The sequence below is a fragment of the Zophobas morio genome, unplaced genomic scaffold (genome assembly GCF_036711695.1).
Source record: "Zophobas morio isolate AGI-343-1 ecotype UQ-CSIRO unplaced genomic scaffold, CSIRO_AGI_Zmor_V1 ptg000030l, whole genome shotgun sequence".
Classification (NCBI taxonomy): Eukaryota; Metazoa; Arthropoda; class Insecta; order Coleoptera; family Tenebrionidae; genus Zophobas; species Zophobas morio.
In genome coordinates this window covers 3153894-3173301 of record NW_026972135.1, presented here as the reverse complement: position 1 = coordinate 3173301, position 19408 = coordinate 3153894, and the positions used below count along the sequence as shown (strand labels likewise).

General features: G+C 26.3%; 1 protein-coding gene across 1 annotated transcript; it reads right to left on the bottom strand.

Moving 5' to 3' along the window:
• Nucleotides 1-1415: 1415 nt before the first annotated feature.
• Nucleotides 1416-17343, bottom strand: LOC135138079 (lysophospholipid acyltransferase 5). The gene is made up of 5 exons (XM_064067932.1): nt 17029-17343; nt 16602-16832; nt 2286-2798; nt 1940-2232; nt 1416-1892 (listed from the first exon to the last, which is right to left on the bottom strand). Exons 1-5 carry the CDS (start codon nt 17123-17125, stop codon nt 1611-1613), a joined length of 1416 nt encoding a protein of 471 aa, XP_063924002.1. The 5' UTR covers nt 17126-17343; the 3' UTR covers nt 1416-1610.
• Nucleotides 17344-19408: the final 2065 nt, after the last annotated feature.

Here is a 19408-nt window from a genome sequence, read left to right as displayed (position 1 = left end):
CATTCGGTTTTGTAGTTCCTGATTAAATCAATAAAATAAATTTACGCATTCATTAATTTTTTTGAGTCACTCTGTATATGCAAATCCAAAAAATATGAATGGAGTGATAAATGACAAGTACAGGCTCATCATATTTTGTACATTTTAGATATGATTTATTCGGCAAACTTTCGAGCTGACGTCATCAAGTTTTTGGAGGGGATAAACAAATATATTTTGACTAAACATTTATTATGCTCTTTATGACCTTAAAACATCTGCAAGATTTCAGAGCATTCGGTTTTGTAGTTCCTGATTAAATCAATAAAATATATTTACGCATTCATTAATTTTTTTGAGTCACCCTGTATATGCAAATCCAAAAAATATTAATGGAGTGATAGTTCACAAGTACAGACTCATCATATTTTGTACATTTTAGATATGATTTATTCCACAAACTTTTGAGCTGACGTCATCAAGTTTTTGGAGGGGATAAGCAAATATTTTTTGACTAAAGATTTATGATGCTCTTTATAGCCTTAAAACATCTGCAACATTTCAAAGCATTCTGGTTAGCAGATTAAAAATTAAATTTCAAAATGTTGTTTTATAATTTTGATTTTTTTTCCAAAAATCTGGACGTTTCGGGTGAAAATTCGATTCAGAGTTGTAAACTACATGTGTAGGACTATGTTATTTTATACAATTGAAAACCCATTTACTATGTACAATTTTGAAGTGACGTCATCGCTTTAGTGGTGGGAATGATTCGACAAATTTTGGTTAGCGTTTTACCATCTACATGATATTCTTAATATAAGTACAAAATTTCACAACAATCGGTCCAGTACTTTCGGAGATTATCTGTCTAATAAAAATCCGTGACAACAGACGGACAGACGGACAGACAGACGGAAATGGGAGACCTATTTCTTCGTCTTCTAGGGGTCATGAAAGATCGAGAAAACGTAAAAGTAGAGAGTCGGCCGACGGACTCGATTACAATACTTTCTTTGCTTACGCTCGGGAAGTAAAAATCAGTAGAAGCAATAATATTCGAATGATGCCGATGTGCTTTGTTGTGCTTGGTCACCACGGATGTATTTTTAACTATTGTTGTAATTATTTATTAATACACTGAAGGTTTATCGAACTCTTTCTTATCTTATCCAGTGGCACTGAACCAATAAAATTTAAAATCACAATTTATGATTCCAGTAGTAATATTTTGTTTTTCATTTACAATACAGCAATAAATAATAAACCAAACAGCAAAAAAAAATCAAATTCTCTTGATTAAAATTTGTAAAACAACATGTTTCGTACGCCATCATCAGTCAACACTTGATGACAACTGACTATTAACTATCCTTAGAAAGGAACAACAGGAACAGGAACAGGACCAGTGTCAGGGCATCAATCAAACCCACCAATCACTCATCACAATGAGCGAACACGTGTTTCGCAACAGTTTATTAATAACAATAACAAATGCCATATAAATAAAATATTTGTGCCGTGGGAATCACCAAAGAATTTAAAAAAACCGCAAGTCGTTAAGTGCCAATAAGTACGTACTTATCGTTCCTACAAACCAAGAAACTACAAATCAAGCAGCCCGCACCTAATCATTCGGTGCGCTCCTTCTCCTCCTTCTTCGACTTCCTGAAAACGAGCCTCAAAATGGGCGCGTAGACCACCGGCCACAACAGGAACGTCAGCGACCCTACATGGTACACGTTGCTGAAGGCGCCCCAGTACCTATCGAACTTCAAAAGGGCGAAAGGCATCAGACACCAACCCATGAACACCAGCGTGTACAACCTGAGTAAAACATGAACGACCGTCGACACCGTAGGGTCCCCGAAAAAGCCCGACAGGGTGTTGTTCGCTTTCACGATGGATTTGAGCTGGAAGGACCTAGTTATGAGAAAATTTAGCAAAAGGGGGTGCTTACGTCTCGTTCCATGTACACCACCATGAATTCGAAGAAGAAACAAACGTAGTAACCCGAATGGAATCCGTGCCAGACGGCCAAAAACCCGAGGGTCGCCAATTGACTGATTTGTCGATTCCCGAGGAACTTCAAACGCTTGTAGATGTACTGACCCGACCAGTGGTTCGTGTTGATGTTGAACGACTGGATATAGTGAGTGAACTCGGTGGTGTTCTCGAACGTGGACAACTTCACGTTTTCGACCCCGTTCCAAATCGGCGTCCCGTCTTCCCCCTTACCGTTGTAAGCCAACCCTGGAACACTCACAGTTCCTTTGCAACTCACCAACAACCACCTCATCACCTACCGAAGACAATGCAAGCCCCCTCCGTCAGCAACCAGCACGATATATACTTATACATGGTGAACCTTCCCCAGGCCCCCATCAGGAGCATCTTCTTGACAAAGCCCACCTCCCCGAACTCCTCTGAGTACATGTATTGATCCGAGACTAGGAGTCCTAGGGCTTGGAAAACCGCGAGGTAGAACACCCCCAGGGCGAATCGGGTGAGTCCGGGTTTGATGTTCGTGGTTGGGGCTGCGTCGTTTTCGCTGAACTTGCCGGCGACGAAGTCCTGGTACCTTTTCATGGGGAATTGGGGGCCTACCATGAAGCTGGCTGGGAATAGGGTGTGGCCGTACATTTCTAGGAGGTTGGGGCATTGTGCCAAGGCGACTTTTTTGTTTTCGGCTCCTAGGCTTTCGGGGGGTTGTTGGCCGTCGTAGTAATCGAAGGCTATGCCGATGAGGCGTAAGACTAGAATGCATTGGGGCATGGTCCAGTTGATGTCGTAACTGTCCGTGCCCACGTAGTAGTAGCCTGGGGATGAAAGGGGTGAGTGAGGGAGAGAACTATATAGAATTGTCAACTTTAGGTTGTCATATCTTTTACAAGGTTTCATCATTTGATCCTTATCATCAACATCATAAATATCACAGCGTGTCTGATTATCTCATGAGATAATAATAAGCAGTCAGGTGAAAAGGACAAAGATGAGCATACAAAATTCTAACTCGAATTTTATTGTATTCGACGTGTTTATTTGAACATTTTTTCAATTTTCCAGATATTCCACTTTTCGACTTTTAAGTTTTTCGATTTTTATTTTGGAATTTTTCAATTTTTCAATTTCTAACTTTTTTAATCTTATAATTTTGCAATTTTTCGATATTTCGATACTTTAATTGTTCGATTTTCAGTTTCTTGATTTTTAGTATTTCGATTTTTCAATTTTCAAATATTTAAATTTTGTTTCTTTTACAATTTTGAAATTTTCGATTTCTCAATTACGTGATTTTTAGATTTCTCGTTTTCTAATTTTTTTTTATTTGTCAATGTTTCAGTGTTCCGACTTTTAGGTTTCTAAATTTTCCATTTTTTCAATTTTTCGACTTTACATTTTTTCGACAATTTTTTTTTTAATTTTTCGATTTTTCAGTTTCTAACTTTTTTAATCTTACAATTTTGCATTTTTTTCCATATTTCGATACTTTAATTTTTCGATTTTCAATTCCTTAATTTTTAATATTTCGATTTTTCAATTTTTTGTTTCTTCAATTTTTCATTCTTCAATTAGCAATTTTCTTATTTTTTATTTTAAATTTTTCGAGTTTTCAATTTTCACATATTTAAATTTTGTTTCTTCAATTTTTCGATTTGCAATTTTCTAGTTTTCAATTCTAAATTTTCCGATTTGCAATTCCCAGTTTTCCGTTTTTCATTTTTTCGATTACTCTCCGAATTTTCAGTTTCGCCATTTTTAATTTAATTTTGTTCAGTTCTTCAGTCTTCCAATTTTTTGGTTTTTCGATTTCGTTATTTCTTTTTTTTTAATTCTTCGTCTCAATTTTTCAGTAATTTATACGTTTTTCCAATGCTTCAATTTTAATTTTTTGGTTTCTTCAATTTTTCGATTTGCAGTTTTCTACTTTTCAATTTTAAATTTTCCAATTTTTCAATTTTACAATTTTGAAATTTTCGATTTCTCAATTCCGTGATTTTTAAATTTCTCGATTTTTATTTTTTTTTTATTTGTCAATGTTTCAGTGTTCCGACTTTTAAGTTTCTAAATTTTCCATTTTTTCAATTTTTCGACTTTACATTTTTTAGAGAATTTTTGTTTTTTTTAATTTTTCGATTTTTCAGTTTCTAACTTTTTTAATCTTACAATTTTGCATTTTTTTCCATATTTCGATACTTTAATTTTTCGATTTTCAATTCCTTGATTTTTAATATTTCGATTTTTCAATTTTTTGTTTCTTCAATTTTTCATTCTTCAATTAGCGATTTTCTTATTTTTTATTTTAAACTTTTCGATTTTTCAATTTTCAAATATTTAAATTTTGTTTCTTCAATTTTTCGATTTGCAATTTTCTAGTTTTCAATTCTAAATTTTCCGATTTTCAATTCCCAGTTTTCAGTTTTTCAATTTTTCGATTACTCTCAGACTTTTCAGTTTCACCATTTTTAATTTAATTTTGTTCAGTTCTTCAGTCTTCCAATTTTTTGGTTTTTCGATTTCGTTATTTCTTTTTTTTTAATTCTTCGTCTCAATTATTCAGTAATTTATACGATTTTTCAATGTTTCAATTTTAATTTTTTTGTTTCTTCAATTTTTTGATTTGCAGTTTTCTAGTTTTCAATTTTAAATTTTCCAATTTTTTAATTATTCAATTTTACAATTTTGCAATTTTCGATTTCTCAATTACGTGATTTTTAAATTTCTCGATTTTTAATTTTTTTTATTTGTCAATGTTTTAGTGTTCCGACTTTTAAGTTTCTAAATTTTCCATTTTTTCAATTTTTCGACTTTACATTTTTTAGACAATTTTTTTTTTAATTTTTCGATTTTTGAGTTTCTAACTTTTTTAATCTTACAATTTTGCATTTTTTTCGATATTTCGATACTTTAATTTTCCGATTTTCAATTTCTTGATTTTTAATATTTCGATTTTTCAATTTTTTGTTTCTTCAATTTTTCATTCTTCAATTAGCAATTTTCTTATTTTTTATTTTAAATTTTTTGATTTTTCAATTTTCACATATTTAAATTTTGTTTCTTCAATTTTTCGATTTGCAATTTTGTAGTTTTCAATTTTAAATTTTCCGATTTGCAATTCCCAGTTTTCCGTTTTTCAATTTTTCGATTACTCTCCGACTTTTCAGTTTCACCATTTTTAATTTAATTTTGTTCAGTTCTTCAGTCTTCCAATTTTTTGGTTTTTCGATTTCGTTATTTCTTTTTTTTAATTCTTCGTCTCAATTTTTCAGTAATTTATACGATTTTTCAATGTTGCAATTTTAATTTTTTTGTTTCTTCAATTTTTTGATTTGCAGTTTTCTAGTTTTCAATTTTAAATTTTCCAATTTTTCAATTATTCACTTTTACAATTTTGCAATTTTCGATTTCTCAATTACGTGAATTTTAAATTTCTCGATTTTTATTTTTTTTTTTTTATTTGTCAATGTTTCAGTGTTCCGGCTTTTAGGTTTCTAAATTTTCCATGTTTTCAATTTTCGTCTTTACATTTTTTAGACATTTTTTTTTTAATTTTTCGATTTTTCAGTTTCTAACTTTTTTAATCTTACAATTTTGCATTTTTTCGATACTTCGATACTTTAATTTTTCGATTTTCAGTTTCTTGATTTTTAATATTTCTATTTTTCAATTTTTTGTTTCTTCAATTTTTCATTCTTCAATTAGCAATTTTATTATTTTTATTTTAAATTTTTCGATTTTCAAATATTTAAATTTTGTTTCTTCAATTTTTCGATTTGCAATTTTCTAGTTTTAAATTCTAAATTTTCCGATTTGCAATTCCCAGTTTTCCGTTTTTCAATTTTTCGATTACTCTCCGACTTCTCAGTTTCGCCATTTTTAATTTAATTTTGTTCAGTTCTTCAGTCTTCCAATTTTTTGGTTTTTCGATTTCGTTATTTCTTTTTTTTTTTAATTCTTCGTCTCAATTATTCAGTAATTTATACGATTTTTCAATGTTTCAATTTTAATTTTTTTGTTTCTTCAATTTTTTGATTTGCAGTTTTCTAGTTTTCAATTTTAAATTTTCCAATTTTTCAATTATTCACTTTTACAATTTTGCAATTTTCGATTTCTCAATTACGTGAATTTTAAATTTCTCGATTTTTATTTTTTTTTTTATTTGTCAATGTTTCAGTGTTCCGGCTTTTAGGTTTCTAAATTTTCCATGTTTTCAATTTTTCGACTTTACATTTTTTAGACAATTTTTTTTTTATTTTTCGATTTTTCAGTTTCTAACTTTTTTAATCTTACAATTTTGGATTTTTTTTCCATATTTCGATACTTTAATTTTTCGATTTTCAGTTTCTTGATTTTTAATATTTCGATTTTTCAATTTTTTGTTTCTTCAATTTTTCATTCTTCAATTAGCAATTTTCTTATTTTTTATTTTAAATTTTTCGAGTTTTCAATTTTCACATATTTAAATTTTGTTTCTTCAATTTTTCGATTTGCAATTTTCTAGTTTTCAATTCTAAATTTTTCCGATTTTCAATTCCCAGTTTTTCGTTTTTCAATTTTTCGATTACTCTCCAACTTTTCAGTTTCGCCATTTTTAATTTAATTTTGTTCAGTTCTTCAGTCTTCCAATTTTTTGGTTTTTCGATTTCGTTATTTCTTTTTTTTTAATTCTTCGTCTCAATTACTCAGTAATTTATACGATTTTTCAATGTTTCAATTTTAATTTTTTTGTTTCTTCAATTTTTTGATCTGCAGTTTTCTACTTTTCAATTTTGAATTTTCCAATTTTTCAATTTTACAATTTTGAAATTTTCGATTTCTCAATTACGTGATTTTTAGATTTCTCGATTTTTAATTTTTTTTTATTTGTCAATGTTTCAATGTTCCGACTTTTAGGTTCCTAAATTTTCCATTTTTTCAATTTTTCGACTTTACATTTTTTCGACAATTTTTTTTTTAATTTTTCGATTTTTCAGTTTCTAACTTTTTTAATCTTACAATTTTGCATTTTTTCCATATTTCGATACTTTAATTTTTCGATTTTCAGTTTCTTGATTTTTAATATTTCGATTTTTCAATTTTTTGTTTCTTCAATTTTTCATTCTTCAATTAGCAATTTTATTATTTTTATTTTAAATTTTTCGATTTTCAAATATTTAAATTTTGTTTCTTCAATTTTTCGATTTGCAATTTTCTAGTTTTCAATTCTAAATTTTCCGATTTGTAATTCCCAGTTTTCCGTTTTTTAATTTTTCGATTACTCTCCGACTTTTCAGTTTAGCCATTTTTAATTTAATTTTGTTCAGTTCTTCAGTCTTCCAATTTTTTGGTTTTTCAATTTCTTTATTTCTTTTTTTTTAATTCTTCGTCTCAATTTTTCAGTAATTTCTACTATTTTTGATGCTTCAATTTTAATTTTTTGGTTTGTTCAATTTTTCAATTTGCAGTTTTCAATTTTAAATTTTCCAATTTTTTATGATTTTTTTAATGTTTCGATTTTTAATTTTTCAATTATTCAATTTTACAATTTTGCAATTTTCGATTTCTCAATTACGTGATTTTTAGTTTCTCAATTTTTAATAATTGATATGTAAATTTTTTCGGTTCTTCAATTTTCCGATTGTGACTTAACCTGATTTTTCAATTTCTTGGTTTTCAATTTTTCAGTAATTCGATTTTTAGTTTTTCGATTTTTCCATATTTTCAAATTTTTGTTATTTCGGTTTTTCAATTTTTCGTATGTTTAATTTTACGACTTGCAATGTTCTAGTTTTCAATTTAGAATTTTCCAATCTTTCGTTTGTTCAATTTTATGATTTTGTAATTTTTCAATTTTCCAAGTATTCAGTTTTACAATTTCGCAATTTTCGATTTCTGAATTACGTGATTTTTCAATTTCTCCATTTTTAATTTTTTTGTTTTCAACGTTTCAGTGTTCCAATTTTTCGGTTTTTCGATTTTTGAAATTTTTCGATTCTAGTTTCTCAATTTTTAATATCTCGATTTTTGAATTTTTTGTTTCTTCAATTTTTCGAAGTGCAATTTTCTTGAGTCCCATTTTACGTTTTTTTTCTGTTTGCAATTTAAAATTTTTCGATTTTTAAAGTTTTTCGTTTCTTCAATTTTTCGATTTTTGAGTTTCTTGATTTTTCATTCTTTCCCGTTTCTCCTGCACTAACACTTTTTAATTTAATTTTACAATTTTTGCAATTTTTCTGTTTCACAATTTATCAATTTTTAGATATTTTAATTATTCAAATTTTAGGTTAATCAGTTTTTCTATTTGCAATTTTATCGTTTTCATTTTTTATTTTACAAGTTTGCAATGTTACGGTTTTTCAATAATATTTTTCAATTTGTCATTTCTCAATTTTCGAATTTTTCAATTTCTCAATTTTTAAATTTTTCAATTCAGCGTGATTCGATTTCGATTTTCCAATATTTAATTTTTTCAATCTGTCGTTTCCTCAATTTTTACAATTTTTCAATCAAAAGTTTTTCCAATATTTTGAATATATATGTATTAATTTTTGCATTTTTCGAATTCCAAATTTCAATTCCTTAATTTTTAAGTTTTTAAGAGTCCCTTTTTTGGTTTTTGAATTTATAATATTGTCATTTTAAATTTTTCACTTTTTAAATTTTCGTTTCTTCAATTTTTCGATTTACGTTTTTCTTGTTTACAATTTTAAATTTTTCTTTTATTGAGGTATCCAATTTTGCAATTTTTCACTTTCTCAGTTACCGGATTTTGAATTTTTTTTTTTTTTCAATGTTTCGGTTAAAACTTGGATTTTGCAATATTTCGTTTTTTCAACTAAAGATTTTTCAATGATTTGACTTTAGATTTGTTCTATCTCTCAATTAACTGATTTTTATGTTTCTTGAATTTTCATTCTTTTCCATTTTTCTATTTTTTAATTTAATCTTACAATGTTTGCAATTTTTCTACATATTTTACAATTAATTTAGTCTATTTTTAGATATTTTCATTATTCAAATTTTACATTATTCAATTTTTCTATTTGCAATTTTATAGTTTTCATTTCTAAATCTTACGATTTTGGAATGTTTCGAATTTTTAACTTTTCAATTTTCTCAATTTCTCAATTTCCTAATTTTCAATTTGTCGTTTTCTCATTTTTTTTTTCAAGTTGTCAATTATAACAGTTCTCAATGTATCGAATATAATTTTTTATTTTTTTATTTTTCAAATTCCCAATTCAACTTCTTAATTTTTTTTTTTAGTAGTCCTATTTTTAGTTTTTTAATTTCTATATTATTAAATCTTCATTTTTTTTTTCTCAATTTTAATTTCTTCGTTTTTTCAATGTTTAGTTTGTCGATTACTAATATTTCAACTTTTCAATTTTTCGGTTTTGCAATTTCCTTGTTTATTTTTTAAATTTTTCGATTTTTAAATTTTTTCGTTTCTTCAATTTTTCTAATATTTCATTTTTTAATTTGCCGTTTTCTCACTTTTTCAATTACAAAATGTTCCAATGTTTTGAATAGGTATAGTATATTTTTTAAGAATTATTTCGTTTTTTGAATTCCCAATCTGACTTTTTTGATTCATAATTTTTCAATAATTCCATTTTGATTTTTTTGATTTCTCCATTAATTCAATTTTCATTTTTTTTTCCAGTGTTTCGAAAATTCAACTTCTCGATTTACAATTTTGAACTCTTGCAATTTTTAGATGCATATTTTAATTTTTCATTTTTTCAGTTTTTAGTTCTTCGATTTTTGATATTTCGGATTTTCAATTTTCGGTTTGCGATTTTCTAGTAATTTTTAAATGCTTCAAATTTTCAATTTTTTTCACAATAGTGCAATTTTTGGATTTCTTAATTATCCGAGTTTCAGTGTTCAATTTTCCGATTTTTTAATTTTTTGTGGTTTTTCGATTTTTGAATTTTGCAAATTTTTGATATTAAAGTCACTTTTTTTTTTCAAGTTTTCAACAAATGGAGCGCCTAAAACCCTGGTGTGAAAAATTGAAAAATCTAAAAATCGTAAAATCGAAAAATCTGAAAAACAAAAAATCGGAAAAACACAAATCAGAATATCATAAAAACGAAAAATGGAACATGTGACCGAAAAATCGAATTCCTGAAGAATGGGATATTCGAAAGATATAAAGAATTCAAAAATCGGCAAATCGTTAAATTTTTTTGAAAAAATCAAAAAATTGTATCTCAAAAATTGAAAATCAAAAATTGAACAACCAAAATTTGAAAAATCGAAATAGTAACAAAACGAAACATTAAAAAATCTGAACAGTGAAATAATAGAGAAATCAAATCGGATAACTGAGAAATCAAAAACTGAAAAATTAAAATTCAAAGAATCAAAAATTGGAAAACTAGAAATCCATAAACTAAAAATAAATTAAAGAATTTGGTAACTCAAAAATTGAAGAATTAAAAACTGAAATACGAAACATTGAATGAAAAAGAGAAACATTAAATACGAATTAAATTTTGAAAATTCGAAAAGTTGAAAAAAATAGAAAAATTGAAACTGAGAAATCGAAAAAAAGTAACACTGAAACATCGCAAACTTGAAAAATTGAAAATCGAGAAATTGAAAACTGAAAAACTGTAAAACTAAAAATTCGAAAAACCTCAAAATTGAAAAACCAAAAATTGAAAAATGTGAAATTGTAAAATCGAAAAATTATAACATTGAATCATGAACAGATTGGAAAACTAAAAATCGAGAACCGAACAATGGGATAAATAATAAACTGAAAAATCAAAAACCGAGAAACGGAACAATGAAAAAGAGAAACATTAAATTTGAAAATTTAGAAGTCGAAAAATCGAAAAGTAGAAAAAATAGAAAAATCGAAAAATCATGCAACTGCGAAAAAAGAAACCGAAACATCGAAAAATTGAAAAATTAAAAATCGGTAAATTGAAAAACCGATAAATTGTAAAAACGGAAAATTATAACATTAAATCCTGAACAAGTTGGAAAATTAAGAATCGACAAATCGTAAAATTAATTTAAAAAATCAAAAAATTGAAAACTGAAAAATTGAATTCAAAGTTGAAAAGTCCAAAAAAAAATCTAGAATCTGGAAAATCGAGGAAAAAGTTGAAAAATATAAAACATTAAAAAAAGAGAACTTTCAAAATCGGATAATTGAAAAATCAAAAACTGAATAATCGGAGGATGATAAAACGAAAAATTGCAACATTGAAGCACCGAAAAATTAGACTTCAAAAAAATTGGAAAATTAAAAATTGAAAATCATAAATTGAACAACCAAAATTTGAAAAATCGGATACCTGAGAAATCAAAAATCGAAAAATAAAAATATTTACAAATCCGAAATTTGAAACATCGATAAACTGAAAAAAACAGAAATTGCTAAATTGAAAAATTACAATCATGAACAAATTGGAAAATTAAAAAAGGAGAAATTGAAAAGTAAACAAATTCAAAAATTGAAAACTGAAAAATTGAAAAATTCAAAGTTGACAAATCCAAAAGTAAAAAATTGGGCAACTGAAAAATCGAAAAATCACGAAAACTTGCAACACTGAAATATCGAAAACTTGAAACATTAAATATTAAGAAATGGAAAAATAAAAAATTGGATTTCAAAAAATTAAACAACCTAAATTCGAAAAATCGGAATATTAACAAAACGAAACATTAAAAAATCTAAACAGTGAAAAAATGGAGAAATCAAATCGGATAACTGAGAAATCAAAAACTGAAAAATTAAAATTCGAAAAATCAAAAATTGGAAAACTAGAAATCGATAAACTAAAAATACATTGAAAAATTAAACTGAAACACTAAACTGAAAAAGAGAAACATCAAACAGGAAAAATTTAAAATTTAGAAACGAAAAATGAAGAAGTCGAGAAATTAAAAACTGAAAATCCAAAAATGTAGAGAAATTGAAAACCGGAATAATCGGAAGATTGAAAAATCGAAAATTCGAAAAAAAAATTGAAAAAACTACAAATTGAAAAACTAAAAATAAATTAAAGATTGGAGAACTAAAAATCGAGAACTGAAAAATCGACACATCATAAAATTAATGAAATTCAAAAATTGAAAACAAAAAATCGAAAAATTCAAAAGTGAAAAAATCCAAAAATCAAAACCGAGAATCTGAAAAATCAAAACTGCGAAAAATTGAAAAATTTAAATAATAGAGCAACCGAAAATTTTGATAACCGAAAAACCAAATATTGAAAACTCGAAAAATTTAAAATTGAAAAATTGAAAAAACAGAAATTCAGAAATCAAAAAACTGAAAAACAAAGAAATAAGAATATTTAGAAATTCAAAATTTGAAAAATCGGGAAACTGAAAAATCAAAACAGTGAACAATTGAAAAATTTAAAAAAATTGAGAAATTGAAAGATCGAATAATTAAAAGAGAGAAAAATTGAAAAAACGAAACACTGAAAAAGAGAAACATCAAATATGAAAAGTTTAAAAGTAGAAAAATCGAAAATCTGAAAAAGTAGAAAAACTGAAAAATCGAAAAAAAGAAAAACTGCAACACTTAAACATCGCAAAATTAAAAAATTAAAAATCGAGAAATTGAAAATTGAAAAATTGTAAAACTAAATATGCGAAAAACCTCAAAATTGAAAAACCAAAAATTGAAAAAATGAGAAATTGTAAAATCGAAAAATTGTAACATTGCATCATGAACAGATTGGAAAACTAAAAATCGAGAACTGAAAAATAGAAAAATCCAAAAATCCAAACAGAGAAACTGAAAAATCAAAACTGCGAAAAATCGAAAAATTTAAATAACAGAGCAATTGGTAATTTGGATAACCGAAAAATCAAATATTGAAAAATCGAAAAATTTAAAACTGAAAAAATAAAAAAATTAAGAAATCATAAAACTGAAAACCCGAGAAATGAAAATATTTAGAAATTCAAAATTTGAAAAATCGGAAAATTGGAAAATTAAACAAAAATAAAAACTAAAAATCGAGGACTGAAAATCGGAAAATTGGAAAATTAAAAAATCCAAAAATAAAAACTAAAAATCGAGGACTGAAAAATCAACAAATCATAAAATTGAAAAAATTGAAAAATCAAAAAATTCAAAAGTTGAAAATCACAAAAATTCAAAAGTTGAAAATCACAAAAATAAAAATTGGTAAACTGAAAAATCAAGACAGTGAAAAATCGAAAACTAAAAAAAAAATAGAAAAATTTAAATAATTGAACAATTGGAAATTTGGATAACCGAAAAATCAAATATTGAAAAATCGAAAAATTTAAAACTGAAAAAATAAAAAAATTGAGAAATCATAAAACTGAAAACCCGAGAAATCAAAATATTTAGAAATTCAAAATTTGAAAAATCGGAAAATTGGAAAATTAAACAAAAATAAAAACTAAAAATCGAGGACTGGAAATCGGAAAATTGGAAAATTAAAAGATCCAAAAATAAAAACTAAAAATCGAGGACTGAAAAATCGACAAATCATAAAATTGAAAAAATTGAAAAATCAAAAAATTCAAAAGTTGAAAATCACAAAAATTCAAAAGTTGAAAAATCACAAAAATAAAAATTGGTAAACTGAAAAATCAAGACAGAGAAAAATCGAAAACTAAAAATAATAGAAAAATTTAAATGATTGAACATTTGGAAATTTGGATAACCGAAAAATCAAATATTGAAAAATCGGAAAATTGGAAAATTAAACAAAAATAAAAACTAAAAATCGAGGACTGAAAATCGGAAAATTGGAAAATTAAAAAATCCAAAAATAAAACCTAAAAATCGAGGACTGAAAAATCAACAAATCATAAAATTGAAAAAATTGAAAAATCAAAAAATTCAAAGTTGAAAATCACAAAAATAAAAATTGGTAAACTGAAAAATCAAGACAGTGAAAAATCGAAAACTAGAAAAAATAGAAAAATTTAAATAATTGAACAATTGGAAATTTGGATAACCGAAAAATCAAATATTGAAAAATCGAAAAATTTAAAACTGAAAAAATAAAAAAATTAAGAAATCATAAAACTGAAAACCCGAGAAATAAAAATATTTAGAAATTCAAAATTTGAAAAATCGGAAAATCGGAAAATTGAACAAAAATAAAAACTAAAAATCGAGGACTGGAAATCGGAAAATTGGAAATTAAAAAATCCAAAAATAAAAACTAAAAATCGAGGACTGAAAAATCGACAAATCATAAAATTGAAAAAATTGAAAAATCAAAAAATTCAAAAGTTGAAAATCACAAAAATAAAAATTGGTAAACTGAAAAATCAAGACAGTGAAAAATCGAAAACTAAAAAAAATAGAAAAATTTAAATAATTGAACAATTGGAAATTTGGATAACCGAAAAATCAAATATTGAAAAATCGAAAAATTTAAAACTGAAAAAATAAAAAAAATGAGAAATCATAAAACTGAAGACCCGAGAAATAAAAATATTTAGAAATTCAAAATTTGAAAAATCGGAAAATTGGAAAATTAAACAAAAATAAAAACTAAAAATCGAGGACTGAAAATCGGAAAATTGGAAAATTAAAAAATCCAAAAATAAAAACTAAAAATCGAGGACTGAAAAATCAACAAATCATAAAATTGAAAAAATTGAAAAATAAAAAAATTCAAAAGTTGAAAATCACAAAAATAAAAATTGGTAAACTGAAAAATCAAGACAGTGAAAAATCGAAAACTAAAAAAAATAGAAAAATTTAAATAATTGAACAATTGGAAATTTGAAAAACCGAAAAATCAAATATTGAAAAATCGAAAAATTTAAAACTAAAAAAATAAAAAAAAATTGAGAAATCATAAAACTGAAAAACAGAGAAATAAAAATATTTAGAAATTCAAACTTTGAAAAATCGGAAAATTGGAAAATTAAAAAATCCAAAAATAAAAACTAAAAATCGAGGACTGAAAAATCAACAAATCATAAAATTGAAAAAATTGAAAAATCAAAAAATTCAAAAGTTGAAAATCACAAAAATAAAAATTGGTAAACTGAAAAATCAAGACAGTGAAAAATCGAAAACTAAAAAAAAATAGAAAAATTTAAATAATTGAACAATTGGAAATTTGGAAAACCGAAAAATCAAATATTGAAAAATCGAAAAATTTAAAACTAAAAAAATAAAAAAATTAAGAAATCATAAAACTGAAAACCCAAGAAATAAAAATATTTAGAAATTCAAAATTTGAAAAATCGGAAAATTGGAAAATTAAACAAAAATAAAAACTAAAAATCGAGAACTGAAAATCGGAAAATTGGAAAATTAAAAAATCCAAAAATAAAAACTAAAAATCGAGGACTGAAAAATCGACAAATCATAAAATTGAAAAAATTGAAAAATCAAAAAATTCAAAAGTTGAAAACCACAAAAATAAAAATTGGTAAACTGAAAAATTAAGACCGAAAAATCGAAAACTAAAAAAAATAGAAAAATTGACAAATCAATTATTTTTTCGATTTTTCGTTTTTTCAGTTTCTCGATATTTTTTACAAATTTAAGGAATTTTGAAAAACTGTAAATTTAGAGATTTTGGAAATAATCTCATGCGTTTTCGATCTTCGTAACTGAAAAATCGAAAACCTGAAGAATCTTTAAAAGTTCAAAAACCGGTGCCATTAAAAAAAAATGGCTCTGATATAAACGAATACGATGAAAACAAAAATATTCCAATTTGCACCAGTTTGAATCTGCCGCCAATATGCTTCGTTGTGATTGGTCAACATGGGTGCGCATGCGTAGTGTACAACATAACCTCACTAAATCATTCAAAATTATTATTAAAAAATATACAAACTCTTCAGGACACTAAACACTTAATCAAATTAACATTTCTGACATGGATTAAAGTAGTCATTCAACTTGGATTATTTAGCACCAAAATTACACATAAAATTCAGAATTTTAATGACAATCAGACTGGTTACTCAAATCTATTCAGCGATATACAAACTGGTTTAAAGCTATTCAGCCTTGAATTCCAATAAAGCAAATCCAGTTTCTCAAATATAATTTAATTTTGCGAATTTAATCTGGTAAAATTGAAATGAAATCAGTAATCAATAAAATCGCCAAAGAAATTTCACATTCTACGTTACCCTTGCTAAATTTGCAATCAAATTTATTCCCGAATTAAGCAAACAGTGTACACTAATTAGAATAATTTTGATGTGTCGCCGATGTCCAAATGAATTGAAGTAATAAATCAGTTAGATAAAAAAGGCATGTAAACAAAAACAGTGTTATCAGTAGCAACATAAAATTACCAACTACTAAAAATTAAAACGTCTTTAAAAATATACAATACAAATACACAAGTAAATCTTGTTCTAAGTGCGTGACTAGTAATAAAATCATATGAAATGGAGCATATTGGCAATTAAGTTTAAGTATACTTAAATTTATAACAATCGCTTTAAATTGACAATTGATTAACCTCAAGTCATTGAAATTTTCAAATTGGTAGGCAAAGACCCACGCACACGCTAAAATTAGTTCTTGAACAGTAATTGAAGTCAACTATGGTAATTGTATGTACATGACAACTCGGTTACTTTTTGCAACTTAAAATAGTCCTTGAAATAAATAATTTCCCGTGATTGAAAAATCGTATTACCTAGCAGAAGATACGTCAAATTAAATACGAACACCAGCCCCACACTGATGGCCGTTCCTCCCAGAACCAGCAGAAGCCCATAGGTCACCCCTATGGCGAACACTGTGTGCAGCATATCCCAGCCATAGTTCCAGTACCCCAAGGCAAACCCCGCCAGTATGGAAAACCCATGCTGGACCAGAGCAGGCTTTCCGTAGACACAAAACCGATGCACCCCGGCGAGGGGATAACCTACAAATACGAGTTATTAAATATTCAAATTCGTAAATGGGTAATCAATAATCATGCGATGTGTCGTCCAAAGGCCACGTAGCCGCTCCAAGCCACAAACACACGCACTTTCATTTATCTCGAGCGATTTCTGCGTCTTGATAGCGGTTGAAGGTTTGAGGTTAGGCCTTTGTTGACCTTTCGGGGGGCGACTTACCGGCGAGGATTGTGAGGAGGAGGCGCAAAGCGGGCTCCGAAGTGCCCAGAGAAACACTTAATTTTGTGATTAAACCGAGGGATTCGTCTTGTGACATGATTTCAAAAACGCCTCACTCGATTACAATCATGACATGACTAGGGACTTTTGGTGGGGTGATTTGGTGATTGGATGACTGTGATTTAGTCAAGGACGAACTGCGATTTGGGAGAGGAATTTTGATTAGGATTTTAATGTGGGTGATTATTTTTTTTATAATGAGGAGAGGACAGTTCTGGTGATTGGCGCAGATGTGGAGGGGTCATCGAACATACTTTAACTTGACGTCAGGGATTTTAGTTTTTTCGTTGGAGATTGGCCATGCTGGAGTGTCAAGTTGATGTTTGGACGATAGGTGGGGACACTTGTCACAGCCAACCAGAGATTTCTTTTATTAGTGATTTAATTTTTATCTTCGCTTCTAAAAAATTTAAAAGACGAATTTTAAAATATATCATAGTCATAGAAGAATTCAAAACTGAAAAATCGAAAAATCGAAAAATTAAAAATCCGCAAATTGAATAATCATTGAGAACATGAAACATCAAAAACTGAAAAAACAAAAGTTTAAAAATCGAAAATTTGAAAAAATTGGAAAATTGGGAAATCAAAAAAACTGTAACATTGCAACATCGCAAATATGAAAACTTAAAAATCTAGAAATAGGAAAATCGACAACTCGTAAAATTGAAAAATTAAAAAATTGAAAAATTAAAAAAAAAGACAAGTTGAAAAATCTAAAAATAAAAATATTAACAAAACGAAACATTGAAAAATCTAAACACTGAAAAATAGAGAAATAGAAAACTCGGACACCTGAGAAATCAAAAGTCAAAAAATGAAAATATTTAGAAATTCAAAATTTGAAAAACTGAACTGAAAAAATGATAAATTGCAAAATTGAAAAATTATAATCATGAACAAATTGGAAAATTAAAAACCGAGAAATTGAAAATTCAACGAATCGAAAACTTGAAAGCTGAAAGATTGAAAAATTTAAAGTTGAAAAATCCAACAATAATAAATCAGAGAACTGAAAAATCGAAAAAAATTGAAAAATACAAAGTTCGAAAAAACAGAGAAATCTAAAACCGGATAATCGAAAAATCAAAAACTGAAAAATCAGCAAATCAGAAAAACGAAAAATTGCAACATTGACACATCGAAGAATTGAAAAATTAAGCATCAAGAAATCGAAAAATCGAAAAGAATTTTCAAAAAATTCGAAAACTAAAAATTGAAAATTTAAAAAACTAGTAATTGGAAAATCGATAAGCCGTAAAACTGAAAAAATTGAAAAATTAAAAACAGAAAAATCGAAAAATTCAAAAATTGAAAAACCGGAAAATTGAAATAATAGAGAAACTGAAACATGGCATAATTGAAAAATCTTAAAGTTTAAAATTGAAAAAGTGAGAAATCGAAAAATAAAAAAAACTAGAGAAATTGAAAAATTGAAATAATACAGAAACTGAAAAATCGGATAATTGGAAAATCTAAAAATTAAAAAAAAATAGAGAAATTAAAAAATCGAAAAATAAAAATATTTAGAAATTCAAAATTTGAAAATAAATAAATTGATAAATAAATAAAAGATTGAGGATCTGAAAAATCGAAAAAAAGTTAAAACTTTTTTCAATTCTTTAAAGAAATTGTGAAATCGGATAATTGAAAAATCAGAAAATCAGAAAAACGAAAAATGAAAAAATGAAACATTAAAAAACCGAAAAATCGAAAAGAATTTTCAAAAAATTGGAAAATTAAAAATTAAAAATCAATAATTAAACAACCGAACTTTGCAAAATCAAAATAAGTATTAACAAAACGCAACATTGAAAAATCTGAACACTGAAAATTTTAATTTTAAACTTGAAAAATTCAGAAATCGAAAGACTGAAAAAAAGGGAGAAATAGAAAAATCGAATACCTGAGGAATCAAAAATCGAAAAATAAAAATATTTAGAAATTCAAATTTTGAAAAATTGATGACTGAAAAAACGATAAATTGCAGAATTGAAAAATTATAATCATCAATAAATTGGAAAATTAAAAACCAAGAAATTGAAAAGTCAACGAATCGAAAACTTGAAAACTAAAAAATTGAAAAATTCAGAGTTCAAAAATCCAAAAATAATAAAAGGCAGAACTGATAATTCGAAAAAATTTAAAAATAGAAAATTGAAAAAACAGAAATTTAAAATCGGATAATTGAAAAATCAAAAACTGAAAAATCAGAAAATCAGAAAAACGAAAAATTGCAACATTTACACATCGAAAGATTAAAAAATTAAGCATAAGGAAATCTAAAAAAATTTTCAAAAAATTGGAAAATTAAAAATTG